Source organism: Sycon ciliatum, chromosome 1 (genome assembly GCF_964019385.1).
Source record: "Sycon ciliatum chromosome 1, ocSycCili1.1, whole genome shotgun sequence".
Classification (NCBI taxonomy): Eukaryota; Metazoa; Porifera; class Calcarea; order Leucosolenida; family Sycettidae; genus Sycon; species Sycon ciliatum.
In genome coordinates this window covers 57,777,705-57,794,027 of record NC_088643.1, presented here as the reverse complement: position 1 = coordinate 57,794,027, position 16,323 = coordinate 57,777,705, and the positions used below count along the sequence as shown (strand labels likewise).

Here is a 16,323-nt window from a genome sequence, read left to right as displayed (position 1 = left end):
ACACACAGTGACCAGTGGACATCAGGGAGTCGTACCCAACTTAGTTTGGGTACGACTCCCTGGTGGACATGCATTTTTTATTTCATGATTTAATATAATAGTATTTTCACTGATTTTGGTAGTGAGCGATAGTTTGGGTATGGATTTACGATACTCTGATGGATGGACTACTGTAGTATGTCATCTGTGGGAACATTTGTGCGGGAGCTCTTCTTCCGAACCATGCAGGGGCACATGTGCACATTACCAAGAGTGCATGTGTTTTGTACTAGACTAGTGATGTGGACATGGAAATCCAGTCAAATGACCAGAGCCGGCACCCTCATTGCGTACAGAACGTTGCATGCAGTGCACATGTTGGTCCGATGCGACCGGGGTGCACGCTCCAGCGCATAAATGAATGTGTTCACGGTATGCGCACTCACGGCTGCATGGCCAGCGCCCCGGGGCCGCTTGACGTGCGACCGGATTTCCATGTCCACAACAGTACACGTAGTACTCTTGACGTTACGGATCGTCTTCCTGCACCGAATGCAAAACAAGCATGCAGCTACAGCACCCCGAGCTGCTAGCAGCGTGCTCTCGCCACAGATGCGTCAAGTGGAACCTGCATAATACTGACTGCACGCTCTGCAATCCTATATATACATGACTGAGTACTGGTAGGGTCACAAAGTCGAAGCATGGAAAACGAACAATCGGCGGGGGGAAGGTCCACACTTTTGACAATTCTGCATTTCGTGATCAAGTAACGTTACATAGCTTATGACAGCACCAATGGCAATGAGCAGAGCGTATGATATATCCAGCAACTAAAGAGCAATGCATGCAGCAGGAAGGCATACTCATAACAATAATCATTTGCTATAATTACGAACAGCATGTATATGTACACCAGCAACACTTTTAGCCATATAAACATGCAGCTTTATAATTCTTTTCATGAAGAAAGCGCCAGCAGAATAGGCTGGCGCTATTATAAGAACACCGCAAGACATGAATCAAATTTAAATTGTTTTTAATACAGATAATGTGCAGTGAAGAAAACGAACAAAAACACGACACTCAGCAAACAAAACTCAGACACAAGTGCACGACTGACTAAGAGTCCGTCTAGCTAGAACTGAGTAGCTGGGCTGACAGTCCCCCAAGAACTGAGTAGCTGGGCTGAGAGTCCCAACTAAATGCCGAGACAAACGAGATGAGCTGCCCAAAATTGTCACTGTTCTCAACAGCGGTCAAGATCTCCAGCGACGTGCGATACAATCCTTTCAGTGCCGCATCTGCGTAATGCTTACTCCGCTGCGGACTTCAGCTTCACTTCCCGGTAGAACTTGGTCGGCATCAGGGGGGGGGGGGGGGGGTTGTTCCACAGAGAACGCAAGCTGCATGGTGGACTACGCCATACCACTGGCTAACTGCATCTGATACGTAGAGCTCAAAGGGCACTGCACACAGAAACAATAGTGCCAAACGTCCAAGACTTATTCGACGAACAAGCTGAAACAAGCAGTACCCTTTGACAACACCCAAGGAGTGACATTGGCCACAATAGGTGAAGTCAGATCTACTCAATTCCATAGATTTAGGAACTGGCATATACGGCAACTCTTCAGTCCTCAAGTACTGTTTCCTTGGAGACAAAAATAATTGCCATAAACTGTAATACATGTACTCAGAAGAATGACACACTTCAGGTTCTTGAACAAAATTTCGAAAGTCTTCACTAGTATACTTTCAAGTTTTCTCGTCATTCGTTCTATGTGTATGGGTGACGCATTGCTCCATTGTCCTTGTTCCTTTGCCTGTATATGTATTTCACCTGGCGAGAAGGATTGAAAACATACTAGCGAAAACTTTCGTCATGTTGTTCAGAAATCTGAAGGGTGTCCTTTTTCAAGTACTGGCACCAAATACCCAAATCACCTTAATATCAGCTACCCACACATGCAGACATGCTTCACAGAGTAAACAATACTTTCAAGTAGACAGTGACAGGTTAATGATCCATCCGAAGGAAGGGGAGGTAAGGTTGTACTGACCACGTCTCACGCCCTGTCCCAGAGAGCCATTTGCATGCCACCGGTCATCAAACTCAAAGCAGCAGTTACAGAGACACCGACAAAACTATGGTGACAAGTGACAATAATAGCGGAACGACGGAACGACTTACCCGATTTGCATAATGCCCCTTCTCACCACACTGCAGCAGGCGCAAAGAGAAGAGAATGAAAAGAAATCTTATTGCAAATAGACAAATTACCACAAAGGAGCCACTACAATTGTAGAAGTGTGATGAGGGCTTTTGTACCATCGCTCTTCTCAAGATCGGTACGATGGTTCGGAATTCGAATGGGGAGCAGTTTTCCAGTGGCTTCTGTGGTACGCATGCTGAACAGAATGAAACCAACGTGATCATTGCTGTTTATTAACCAAGCATGAACAAAACTTTCAAGTGAAGTTAAAAAATCACTTCCGCTAACCACACAGAAAGTAGCACATGCAGGGAGAGCCAGAACGACAGTGAATGGAACAGGTACAGTACGGATCGGCTATAGCGTTGGTGTTTGATTTTCGTGAAAATATCACTATAGGCGATATATTACTATAGGCGATATGCATACTTAGGTATGCCTGACAAATGCGTGTATGGTGTCATTCGAATCAGTGCAGCGAGCACAAGCGTGCTGTGCATGTGACTGTGGAATACGCGCCGGGCAGAGCTACTTCCTGCGGAAGCAAAAACTTCGTGACTTTTTGACATGAGTTTTCAAAGAATGTGTTCTTTTGGAAGAGAAACACTTCAACACATTCAATCGACATATCAACAATATCTACAGGATCGATTAGTGGGAGTAGAGTCTCAGTCTGGGTCGCCATCGCTCGACTCATCACCGCTGAAACCGTTCCAAGTGGCAGGTCGATCGACGCGTGATGTCGTATGTCACGGAGAAGCTTCTCCGCGTCCCTGATCGTCTTCGCTGTTACCTGAATGCCTTCTCCAACATCTCGGCGGAGACCACGGTAGCGCTTCAGCGCTGGTACTCATTACTGCCTCCAATCTCGCTCGAGGATGCCCCGAAACAACAAGCACAGCCAACGCCAAACATTTCGAATTTTCTCCGAGGGATATAATAGTCGTACCAGCGCTTCCTGGCTGCCGCGATCAGATCTCGCCATGTAGATCTACGATGTATACTTTTTTATGATCATCACTATAGCCGATGAAAAATGTATGCAGTAAGATCATTTTGACACAGAAATCGTATCATTATAGCCGATATATTACCATGATTACTATAGCCGATAATTACTATAGCCGATCCGATATGTATAGAAAGGGGTGGTTTACGAAAATGAATTTGAGAATACGATCACTATAAGGGGCCGTCCGTAAATATCGAACTTTTTTCACCAAACGAATTATTTTAGTTTAGACCCAACCCCTCCCTGGCCCTCCCTCCCCCTCAGAACGTAAATTTTTTTGACATATACATGCATGTACAACAAAAGTCGCAAGTGTGTCACTGCTCCTATGGCCATGTGCATGTATCGAACTTTTCTGAAACGAAATTGGTCAACCCCCTCCCACCCCATAACGAAATTATTTCGTTTCGTGAAAAAAGTTCGATAATTATGGACGATAAGACCCCTAAGAGGTATATTACTATAGCCGACAACCCTATAGCCGATCCGCACTGTACTAGGTGTGTGTGTGTGTGTGTGGGGGGGGGGGGGGGGGAATCATTGGATCCCTTTTTTTGTGTTTTACCACCATTATGAGCTGCCATTTTTGGCCACTACTTTCACCGACACCAGTATTACCAGCTTCCATTGCATGTATTTACTACAGTACAGTCTTGTACTGTACTGTAGACTGGAGTGCACTGGTTGGAGTGCTATCAGAGAGGTTAAGGTGGCGATCTACCTTCAGGGGTCAAAATTTTGTGAAATTTTCAACTTGCTCTGATTTCGTCCAATGTGGTGTCAAATTGCTCGTATAGATCCCAGACATCATCTGTGAAAATTTGAGTGAGATTGCTTTATCCATATGGCTGCTATGAGCTTGCAAAGACCGAATGTAACATATCTTTGACTCGCACAATTGCAACTTTTTGGGGAAAACGTAGAAATCGGTCTTTTCACGGTAAATCCTTGTGGATTTCGTTCAAATTTTCGGTGCTTGTCAGAAATACCACTGCTGACTCATGCCATACCAATACGCACATATTACGTCATCATGGACACAGTGCGCATGCGCAAATCAATAATTCGATAATTTGTGAAGAATTCAAACAATTGTGTTTGGAAAGTCTATTGGAGACGTCTCACGTCGTCGCCTGTCACCAAGATCGGGTGGAATGAGTACTGTCCGTCGTCTTCGATGTCCGAAGCAGCCAATCTGACTGCCAGAAGCTCTCGATATCCATCTATCCGCGGAAAATATCCCAGACGTTGACGACGCTATTCAAATTTATTGGCAAAAAAATTGCCAAGCGAAGACGTATTTCAACTTCATCTCCAACTCTGACTACTCTGACGATGACGATGTCAACAACAGTTCTAGCTATTGTGGTGATTATTTTTTCTCTCTCTCTTTCGGCGTCAGGCAGTGAGTGCAAAATATAGCCTACTGGAGTTAGTCTGTGAAATATTGAGTGATTTCTGCTATTTCTGGTCAAATCAGTATGCTGTCAGCTGTACCAGTCCACATCCCATCGTAGATCTACTAAGCGAGCAGGCAAACCCAGATATTTGCCTTGGAATTTCATTGTATGTGGTGAGAAGAGAAGTCCATTCACTTCTGAGAAATTCAATTTCAAATTGGAAGTCCACAGGCCTGTATTTAGTATGCGCCGAATTCATCACCGCCAGTGACGCTTTGCATAGTTTTCAATATTCTACCGCCCATTTATACTAAGACCTGTGGCGGCAACGTGATCCTATTCAACCTGTGGTCGTGTTCTCCGAGATGAGTTCAGAAGCAGACATGTGAAATGCTACGCTGGACCTGAGGCAGTTTACCAAAGTGGCAGTGCTGCAACCGCATGCGATCGCCGTCATGTGTGACGGAAACGGCATGGCTGCACCCTGGATATGCCTCATTCATCAGCATCTTTATTGCCATACCCATGGAGAGAGGCCACCAGTGAAGGCTGGGTTTCCGACTCGATTTTGCCTGCAATGCTCATGATTGAACAAGCCCTTAGAGAAGAAATGCAGACTCTAGCTGAATATTGAAACCAGATAGCATCGCGTTTCTGCTCGGCACCGCACTAAGTAACACCATTGTGATACAACCAGGAAGAGTTGGGAACGTGTGGGAAGTGACAAAGAAGTCAAGGAAGAAGTAAAGAAGACTGAAGAAGAGCATCACTAATCATCAAGGAGACCAAAATGAGGTCACCTACGAGCCAGATGGCTTCTGATGTGAAGATTTGTAGGCAGGTAGGCTGGAATTGGATAGACCTTTTTTGTGTGTTTTTGGTAACTTTTTAGCCTATCCCGCATTTTTCTACCACGATTGCGGCAAAGTGGTAGGTGCTATACCCCTAAACCTATACATTTCTGAGCTCTGTGATGCATCAGCTAGTTCGTGAATGTCTTCGTGTAGCCATTCATCATTGCTTGTTCTCACATTGGTTGTGGACCCGATCATGACTTTTTTTGCGGATGCGCGCGTCAAAACGCTTTGTTGTGACATGGTGATCTAAAGGACTTTGCAACTGTTTCTTGATATTCAATACCTAGAATTATATGTTAGGAACGCTGTAGCAATTGGTTATTTTCTACCTGATGGATGCATATTTCAATTTTGCGGTTAAGAGGTGCGGGTGCGGCCAATTATCGTGATTCGGCAATAACAATGGACATGAGCGGAGTCTGTCCTCTATTTGTGCTGCTCCTTGTCCTTTGGTACATAATGAATGTCTCCAGAAAATTTGACATGATTCTAAAGAGAATTGGCTGAGATGTTTGTATTTTACGGTGGACTATCCGCGAAGGTAGATCGCCACCTTAAGATGCACGTTATTTCTGACGTGACGCGAAAGTTCAGCCCGAGTTATTTGGCGTGCGCGTCAAAAAAAACCGCGAGTGACTTGCAGCTCACGTCGAAATTTGGAGTTTTATGCCAAATTCGACGTGAAATTGCGCGTCACGTCGGAAATAACGTGCATCTTAGCCTCTCTATTACGTGATGTGTACTCATCATCCATATAAAAATGTGGCGCTCGCACTCTGAAGGGTGGCATGTTTATTATGAAGTGGGGGGGGGGGGGGGGGGGCAAAAAGTGAAGGAGAGCGCAGCGCCCCGCTATGTCGCTTTGGCGAGAACCCTGACATGTACCTACAAACATGTAGCTATTATACCACTGATGAGCAGAAGATGTACGTGCACAGATAGTGCATGCATGCATTCCCCTACACCGGCACATATCAGTAATACTGTACCCAATTACCATAGCAACCCCCCAACGGCACCTAGAGCAAAGCCAATCCAATACATGTACACTCGAACGTCTCTTATCCGGGCACTGGCCGTATCTCAGATTTGCCCGTATCTCAGATTTGTCCGTATCTCAGATTGGCCCGTATCTCAGATTGGCCCGTATCTCAGGATGACTCATCTACCATGCATAATGTCATTTTTTGAAGAAGTTTATTTGGCACATCTTGCATATGTTCGGGATAAAAAAATCCATTGATAAAAAAGTGTGGATTACACAGGTTGGCAATGACAAATAAGCACTTGCGCATACAAAAAAAGTTCAAACCCCAAATTCGAAGCATTTTTGCCACAGGATCTCAAGCTGAAGGTGCCCGGTAGACAGACGTGCCCATATCTGAGGCGTCCGGATTAGAGGCGTTTGAGTGTAGTTACTAGTAGTTCTTAGTGTTAGCGGAGCATTCATCTAGTCCAGCTTTAACCTTTTGAGCACGACGCTACCTGAATGCCGCCCCACGTCAACACCTGCAAAAATCGCGCTTTTCCTATGAAAGTAGTAGCTGTTCAATGATCGATAACTTTACCTTTCTTTGGACGAATTCCACGATCTTGAGCTTCCTGCAAAGGTCTTGAGACGAGGAACAAAATAGTTCCAAGCTCAGCTCGGAGCGACACCAAAAGCCCATGCTACAGTCTGGCAAACTTGACGCACGCGCTCGACAGACTTGAGCACGGCCAGGAGATCAAATCCTCAGCTGCCATTTCACTCTCCTTGCTCGTATCGAGCTCAAATTTTTTTGAGGGCTCGCCAGATCCGCTGCCATCATTTGAATCTAGTTTCCATGGCAGCAGATAGCGCGAAAATGATCGAAAATGGAAAATACGCGTTCTGCAGAGTTCGCAAAAGATCGATTTGAATTTGCCGTGTCGAGTCGCATATCTCAACAACCCGGGGTCGTATTGCTTCGGCGATTTTTCTATCGCAAGCTGAGAGTTTTCTCTTGCAGATACATATTTCGATCGTGAGAATCGGCCAAGAATTGACCGAGTTACGATAGTTTGAACTCACGCGGTTCATGCAAATCGCGTTTGTACGCTATGTACACTCACGACGTAATAATACGTCATGCGTGGGTGCAGTGACACTGTACGTGACGTATTAATACGTCATGCGTGCTCAAAGGGTTAATACATCCACAGTAGCACACTACTGTGCGGCTTCACCAATGTCACAGAGCTGCACACTACATTGTAAAGTATTGCTGAGCAAGAGACACTACACTTGGGCACACCAACCTTGAAGCAAGTAACCGATTCCAGAGGTCTACTCGTTGTCTGCGAACTTGTTGCTGTCGTGTTGGTTGACGTTTGAGACTGTGACTGCGAGACAGCACACGAACACATGAACACATGCAGCAGAAGAGCAGAAACAGGCTCAACATCAACAGTTGAACACAGAACGGACAAAGACCCTGCATCAGTCTGGAACCTCACCCAGAGACCAGTACTGTAGAGGCGACGGTTCGATACCGGAACGGCTTGACAGCCAAATTTGTATAGACCCAAACCGATCATCAGCGTTGATTGTTCACTCGAAATATGTTTGTGGAAGGAAACTGGCATGTTGAAGTTTGCTCTGAGGCCAGAGTCAATCAAACTGAGCCACTCCTTTGTGTTGACCCATTGCCTCCAAGTTGACCAATTTTTCGCTTGAAATCAGAGGTGGCTCCAAACCGGACATGTTTTAGAGTGCACGTCAAATTCACTCTGGGTCTGAAATTAGGTAATTGCTATCGCTCCACGACGGCCAGTACAGAGTAACAATAAGCCTTGTGTGTGCTTCCATTAGTTTTGATTGGTATGCGGTGCTTTATTGGCGAGAGGCAAGCCGCTGTTTACCTGCGACAAGAAGTTGAGTTTTCGAAAGTCGTAAAACTCAAGTCGCAGTGGGAAGCAACACGTCAAAAACTCAAATGCTTGGTATGGCGCTTCTGGTCATCGCAGAGCCATGGAATTTTGGCGCCGAGTAAAACACATCGTAGTCTCACTGTGACATACGTTTTCTAATCAAAATACCAAGAGAGAAAGTGAATACTGAGACCGTTCCGGGTTGCAACCTATGTCCTATTCGAAACCGTCGCCTCTGCATGTACCTGGAACAAGATGCAGGAAGGAATGAAAGCAGCGCCAGGGGATTTTGCAAGCGCTGTGTTTGTAGATGTACAATAGCGCAACATACACCATGGTATATACACCATGGTATATACACCATGGTACATACACCATGGTATATACACCATGGTATATAGAAGGGGGGTTTGTCAACTGACAACCGCTCTATTTAGTTGCTATTCACTCTTGGCGCATGCTTTTATTAACAGTGCAGCTGCGTGATGTCCACCACTTTCTGAACATACACCATGGTATGCATACATATATCTGTTGTCCGGTGACGTGAAGGCACTTACACGGGAAGTGCAGCTGGATGCTTTATGACCAGGCATTCCGCACAGGTGGCAGACGAGGATGTTATACTGCCGGCTGCCCATGTTCTGCGCCATCGGCTGCTTGTCAAACTTAGGACTGTGAGAATACGGATACATTACACATAGGCAGACACACAGACAGACACACACACAGATAGACAGGCAGACAGACATATGCATACACGACCCCCAGTCCAACACGTACACGTCCACACACGTACACACACGTCCACACACACATACACATAGACAGTATAATTATTATATCAGCACCCGGATAAGGTTTGCATAGGTTAAGAAAGTCTGGAAATGTATGACACAGATCACAATAAAAACATAGCAACAAGCGCAGAACTAAGACTGTAGACTATGCTGTACAGTAGCCTGAAGAAGTCACACTACAGTACCTTTCAGCGTGTGCTTCCTCAGTAAGCTACAATTTGGCTCATTCAACTTCGTACGGTACGGTAGTAGGCACAGTTCGACATGGCCGCCTGAAGTTGAAGTCTGGCAAATTTGCTGCCACTGGGGTCAGATTCGCCACTTTTATGCTGACACCTGGCGTGGCCATTCCATCGTATATCAGTACGACAGGCAGTACAAGATCCAGAGTTCACTACGAAGATCAAAAACCCACGTGCCGCATCTGCGACTCCCCTGCTCACTTGGCCAGTGCATGCCCAGTCCGGAAACAACGGATGCCTTCAGCGCACACCAGGCGATGGGAGCCCCCTCAACTGACGTACTGTCGGCGTTGTGTAAATCCAACGCTGAGGCACCGGTCTTGAAAGACTCTCAGCTAGCGAGTACTTCTAGCTCTGCGAGTATGTCCATTGCCACAGAGCCTTCTTCGAAATCCACCCACAACAACTCTCAGATTGAACAAAACGATAATAACCCTACTAGCCAGAAGCCTTGTTTGACACAATCCCTTCCAGTTGTTGAGCATGGGACTGCTGAACCTGCCAATCAACCGGCCGAACAGTGCTTGGACAAGTGCGCTTCTGACCAAGCCTATTCACCACCCGAGGAACCTGTTCACCAATCGGAGGATAAGTCCCTGTCTGCCTCCCAGGACCTTCAAATCAACAAACTCCTGAGTGATGCCGCTGACCACGACTGGATGAAGGAGTTTGTAGAAGTGGCTCCCTTACGTCGTGAAAAACGCCATGAGTCATCGCCAACCAGTAAATCCACAAAACCTTGCGTGGCAGCTCAAGGAAAGAAGGCAAAACGGAGAAAAGAGAGTGTTTCTGGATCTCGCTTCAGCAACCTTTCTGTAGAAGCATGAAAACCGTAAGAACTGTTAGAACTATAATGTCTTATTAGAAATGATAGATCATCAGAACACAATTTCTTTAGCTGTATCTTTTTTTAAATGTATGTAGTCTCCGCCGTAAGATACCAGAAATCGAGTAGCTCGTTGCCGCCCGGGGCGTCATGCTGATGTTTCTGGCTTGATGAAACAATTCCTGATGGTGAACTCTCCATTCCACATTTCAGCATTCACCGCAAGGATAGAGGAACCCACGGCGGTGGTGTAGCAGTGTACTGCCATGAGAGCCTTGCTGTTCGCCGTTGTAGACACTTGGAGTCCACCGAACTAGAAGTGACCTGGCTGGAAACGACCATCTACCATAGGAAACATACGCTCGGCTGCGGTTATCGACCCCCATCAGAAGCACTCACATACTGGGAGAAGCTGGAGCACAATCTTTACGTCACCGAAACGGCAGCTGAATCAACTACACTGGTAGGCGATTTCAATGTCGACATTCATACTACTTCGTTCACTCCGGTCCATGTGCAAATATTGATCTTGTCAACTACGTTCATTCGCCTACCGTAGTTCCGCGCATATAAGCCCACGGGCCTATATCCGGATATAAGCCCACCTCCGTTTATAGGCCCATGGGCTAAAAAACAGACCCAAACAACGTTACGGAACCGATAGTACAGCATGTCAGTGCAGACTACATTACCAGTACCGGTACCTATGGTAGGCGGACAACCGCGCACGGACTTGTACTTTTTCGCGTGCCAACTGCCTTCAAAATTCGAATATAGGCCCAGGGCTAAAAAACGAACCATCATTACTGATTTTTTCCCCCGGAAAATGCATTATTTCGTATATTAGCCCATGGGCTTATATGTGCGGAACTACGGTACGCGTATCACGAGTCAATCCAGGAAGGTAATAGACCTTTTCTTCACGTCTGCTGAGCTGGACGGAACTTGCGAGGTGCTTCCTTTAGACATACGTGATCATTTTGGTCTGCTGGCGCGGCTAGTCATAACCGCACTAGCGGAATGGCTTGGAGACATTGGTCTTCTTCTGAACAAGAAGAAGACCCAAGCAATGTTTTTGAAGCCTCGAGGGCAACAAGATCCAGTCGATCGCGTCTGCTGCAATGGAGATGAGCTTGCCACAGTGTCATCCGCAAAATACCTTGGTGTCATTTTCGACGACGACTTGAGCTGGCAGTCCCACATCCAACACCTTGCTAGCCAGACAGGGAAGGCCGTAAGTCGTCTTTGGCGACATGGGGATGCACTTAGCATCACGGCCCGCCGGATATGGTGTGTTGCCATGATACAAGCCAAGCTGTGCTACGCCGCAAACGCCTTCTTCCCCTCGCTGAATGCCGCTGGTCTCACTCGGCTCGAAAGATCGGCGAAGTCCGGGGTTCGAGCAATCCTACGACTGCAGAACCCGGTCGCGACTCAGCCGCTACGAGAGAGACTCTCATTGTCCACCATTGAGAGATCGTTTCAGCGAAAGCTCCTCGTGTTTGTATTCCATTGCCTGCACTCTCTGTCAAGTCACTTGTTCTCGTCTTTCTTCATCCCAACCGCACCTTCTCAAGAAGATCATGACCGAAGGGCCACTCGCGGACAGGTGACGTGGCTCTTACGTGTCCCCTTCCTTCCGGGTCCTGCTGGACGGTCCTCCATCCGTTTCCAAGGTGCCATTCTCTGGAATAAGTTGCCGGCTGAAGTTAGATGTGTATCACAAAAGGATGAATTCAAGAGCACCATCTGACACTGTATTGAGTCGCTGGTCCCTACCTCTTTGTGTCTTAGCCTCTAGAACCGCTAGTTCTTCAGTTCCCTCTTTTTCTACACAATTGCCTTGTTTGTAAGTTCTCACCTCTTTTCTGCACCATTGCCTTATTCTCTATTTATGTGCACCATTGCCTTCCGGAACGCTGTATTTTTGTTCTCGCATCCTTTCTGGACATTTGCCTCCAGAAACGCCTTATCTGTAATCGTCAGGAAAATCACGCATAACAACTAAACTATCGTAATCCGACATCATCATTATTCATTTTTCTCATATCTTTCTCATACATATTCTTATCGCAGATTTCTCGTTTTTGGTAGGAATCGGAGAATCCTCTCTCCGGTGAGAAGGCAGTATTGCCTGTGCCCTGAGCGAATTGAAATAAAAGAATACAACAACAACAACTTGAGTCCTTGTGAATGATGCATACATAAAATGGGCCAAAGTCAGTTGACGGAGCAAGAAGGAACAAGGCGCATTGCACAAAGAACTTACTGCACACGTTTGCAAAGCTTTCCATCAAGACAAAATCCGTTGATGTAGTTCTGGCAAATGATTCGCCGCACGTGCCGATTTCGACAAGTAGGTCCTGCAGGGCAAACAACAGCAGAGCACCATGGTGCACAGCAGTGCGCAGCAGAGCACAGCAGTGCACAGCAGAGCACAGCAGTGCACAGCAGAGCACAGCAGAGCACAGCAGTGTACAGCAGAGCACAGCAGTGTACAGCAGTGCGCAGCAGAGCACAGCAGTGTACAGCAGTGTACAGCAGTGTACAGCAGTGCACAGCAGTGTACAGCAGTGTACAGCAGTGCACAGCAGTGTACAGCAGTGTACAGCAGTGCACAGCAGAGCACAGCAGAGCACAGCAGAGCACAGCAGAGCACAGCAGTGTACAGCAGTGCACAGCAGAGCACAGCAGTGCACAGCAGAGCACAGCAGTGTACAGCAGTGCACAGCAGTGCGCCGTACCGACCAGTACCGGTAATAGTGTTCAGTGACATAGGTAACAAGTTACTAACAACACAGTCATACAGTCACCAGACATGAATGTGACATAATCTGCTCGCATGCACACACACACACACACACACACACACACACACACACACACACACACACACACACACACACACACACACACACATACACCCCCCCCCCCCCCCCACACACACACACACTCACACACACACACACACACATACACACACACACATACATACACACACACACACACACACACACCCCACCACACGGCCATGCATACAAACACACACACACACCACACGTACAACACACACACACATACACACAAACACGCACACACACATGCACATGCACCCACACCCACACCCACACACACACCCACCCACCCACCCACACACACTCACACACACACACACACACCACCACACGCCCATGCATACAAACACACACACCACACACCACACGTACAACACACACACATGCACACACACACACACACACACACACACACACACACACACACACACACACACACACACACACACACACACACACACACACACACACACACACACACACACACACACACACACACACACACACACACACACACACACACACACCTGAACTAATCAGATTACGCACACAAAATAACAAGTCGTAATGCAGCAGCCACGGACCACTATCAGATAATCGCAGGTTTCACAGGCACAGGAGCAATGAGCATGCACCACAAAGGAAGATACATACAGGCAGTGCTACCAAAACAAACCCAAAAAGCGAATACAGCCAGCTGCTGATCAACGGGCAGGAGTGCTGTAACGGTACGAGCTTTACTCAAACAACTGAGCACGGCAGAGAGATAGAATAGAGTTGGCGGTCGACCGAATCCAACGAATCTGACACCCTGCCCAAAGCTAAACACCACAAAACTCTCCAAACCCGCGTGGAGATTGTCTGGTGATGATGTAGCATATAACTGTTACCAAGAGTACATAACCCCCCAGAGTGTGCAACGCCTGATCCAGCTCTGCGTAGGGTCTTGGTTGAGCGTAATCGTATCTTTGCGTCATAATACGGTACACATCTGAGGGGAACCCGGGGAGTCGCGGGTACTCTCGGATCAAAAACAACGGTGCCCTGCCTCGAGACCGGCCTTGCGCTGGTGTGGAGTGTATGCATGACATCAGAAGATCCGATTCCGCTCGACCAAGACCCTATGCAGAGCTGGATCGGCGTTGCACACTCTGGGGGGTTATGTACTCTTGCTGTTACACATCTCAGGGTTCTAGCCAGGTCAAATAGTAGGGGGGGGGGGGGGGGGGGGGGGGGAGGCGAGCATGGGAAACAGTTACCCCGTATCCCTTTTTTCTACTTTCCAATTTTGTCTTGCCACGCTAAATGCAACGTATGGGGCGAATCCCCGACTTCGCCCCAGACAAATGTGCCTTTATGAACCCTCTAATACTCAAATCTGTGGACAGCAACTGTTTCACTCTGTTAGAACCGTCTAATAGTGACTTTCGACTGCATTTTCGTTGAATTGCATGAAAAACACGAAAATCGGAAAATGAGTAGGGGGGGGGGGGGGAGGCGGCACTTTTTCACAGGGGGGGGGGGGGGGGGGGGGGCGCTGCACCCCCCCCCCCCCCCCCCTACCGCCCTTTGGCTAGAGCCCTGCATCTCATTGTGATGCAGCATATACCTGTTAAACATCTCGCTCACATACCGTGCTTGCAGAATCCCCGGTCATACCATGCACAGTCCCGCAGCTTGCTGTCAGCGTCTAAGTGCAAGTACTGGCATTCCTTGTTGTTACACTCGCCTAACGAACACGACACGTCAAAAAGTTAAAAGCCAAAAAAAAGAGTTCGAAAGAAGTAAGACGTTAGTTGAATTGGCTGCACTGATACAACGTGATGGGATTACGAAAAAAGCGCCCACATCACAATGCCACGCATGCTGATACAGTTCATGCACTGCAGAACATTCAATGTTTACAGGCTATACTATAGCACATGGAGTAAGTAAGATGACACATACCACTGATACCACAAAGTACAGCTGGGATGAACGGCGGTGTACATGTAGTGTGCATGTACTGGTATGCATGTATCATGCGGCCTCATAATACAACAGGAGACACAAGCAGTTTCTGCTCACCACACACCCGCACCCGCACACACACGTATGCGTGCACACGCACACACACACACACATGCGTACACACGCACGCATGGTCGTATCATCTCAAGTACGTACCAAATTTGGAATAGAAGAAGCACTCTGGCATCTTGGACATGTCATACTCATGCAAGAATTCACAGCCATCTCCTTTCTTGCAGAGTCCTCTTAGCCAATGTTTGCAAACAACAGGCTTCTCGCTAGCTCTAGTATGTCGGAATGGACATTGTCCACCGCGCGTACAGTTGTCGACCATGAAGAACGAGCACACTGCAGCACCAGACTCTGGAAAACGAACGGCGGTGATGTCACGACATCCACGTAAAAGACAAAGTCACACACACACACACACACACACACACACACCACGCACACATATACACACACACGCACACATACCACCACCACAAGCGAGGGTGCATGCCCACATACACACAGTTGTCAGTGACAGCCATTCATTTTCGTCATTCCTTCATTCGCCAGCACCATTCGGTCTTACTGTCCATTCCTGAGAAAGGCAAGAGCTGTGCTCCCTGCTGCTTATCCAGTGCATACTCGATATCAAACTCATAGTCATCGACATTTGCAACCAAATCCTCCATGGCTACTGGAGTTGTAGCCAATGGATATCACCACTATTAATCACTACGACTTTTAGAACAACTTCAGTCGAACAGGCGGAAGGTCTCCTGTATGGACGGACTACTATTCACAGTAACCGTTCCTCCGCAATCCTAAATACATTGCTTTCAGGGTCAGAAAATCAATTGCCTATAAGTATAACCATAAGAACATTTCTGCAGCATATCAGTCAGAAGCCTACGGAGCGGAGAACTGAAACAATCATGTAGAATCTACGTAGCAGTCGAGCAGCAACCAATTGCCCGTAACGCCAATAATTTTAGACGACAGACACCATACCAATTATCTTCAAGGACACATGCACAGGCTCCAAAACAAATGCCAAAATCCTTCATTCCTTGTGTAGGCCATGAACTGCTTGCACATTTCACTTTCCAGATTCGAGGAGAAAAATAGTTTGAAATTTCGGGAAAGTGTTTCAAAAGTGCAAAAATAAGCAGTAAGTGCTAGATCTGCGCAGTACTGTGTACTGCATGTACTATGCACGTGATGAATGTATAAAAATTGTAGTGAA

At 47.1% G+C, this 16,323-nt stretch overlaps 1 protein-coding gene across 1 annotated transcript; it reads right to left on the bottom strand.

Annotated features, from left to right (window-relative positions):
* Positions 1–615: 615 nt before the first annotated feature.
* On the bottom strand, positions 616–16,193 carry LOC135804546 (cleavage and polyadenylation specificity factor subunit 4-like). The gene is made up of 8 exons (XM_065318437.1): positions 15,667–16,193; positions 15,246–15,452; positions 14,713–14,808; positions 12,494–12,587; positions 8,917–9,031; positions 7,745–7,828; positions 2,174–2,203; positions 616–1,448 (listed from the first exon to the last, which is right to left on the bottom strand). The coding sequence occupies exons 1-8, from the start codon at positions 15,767–15,769 to the stop codon at positions 1,398–1,400; spliced, it is 780 nt and encodes a 259-aa protein (XP_065174509.1). The 5' UTR covers positions 15,770–16,193; the 3' UTR covers positions 616–1,397.
* Between the last annotated feature and the right edge of the window lie 130 nt (positions 16,194–16,323).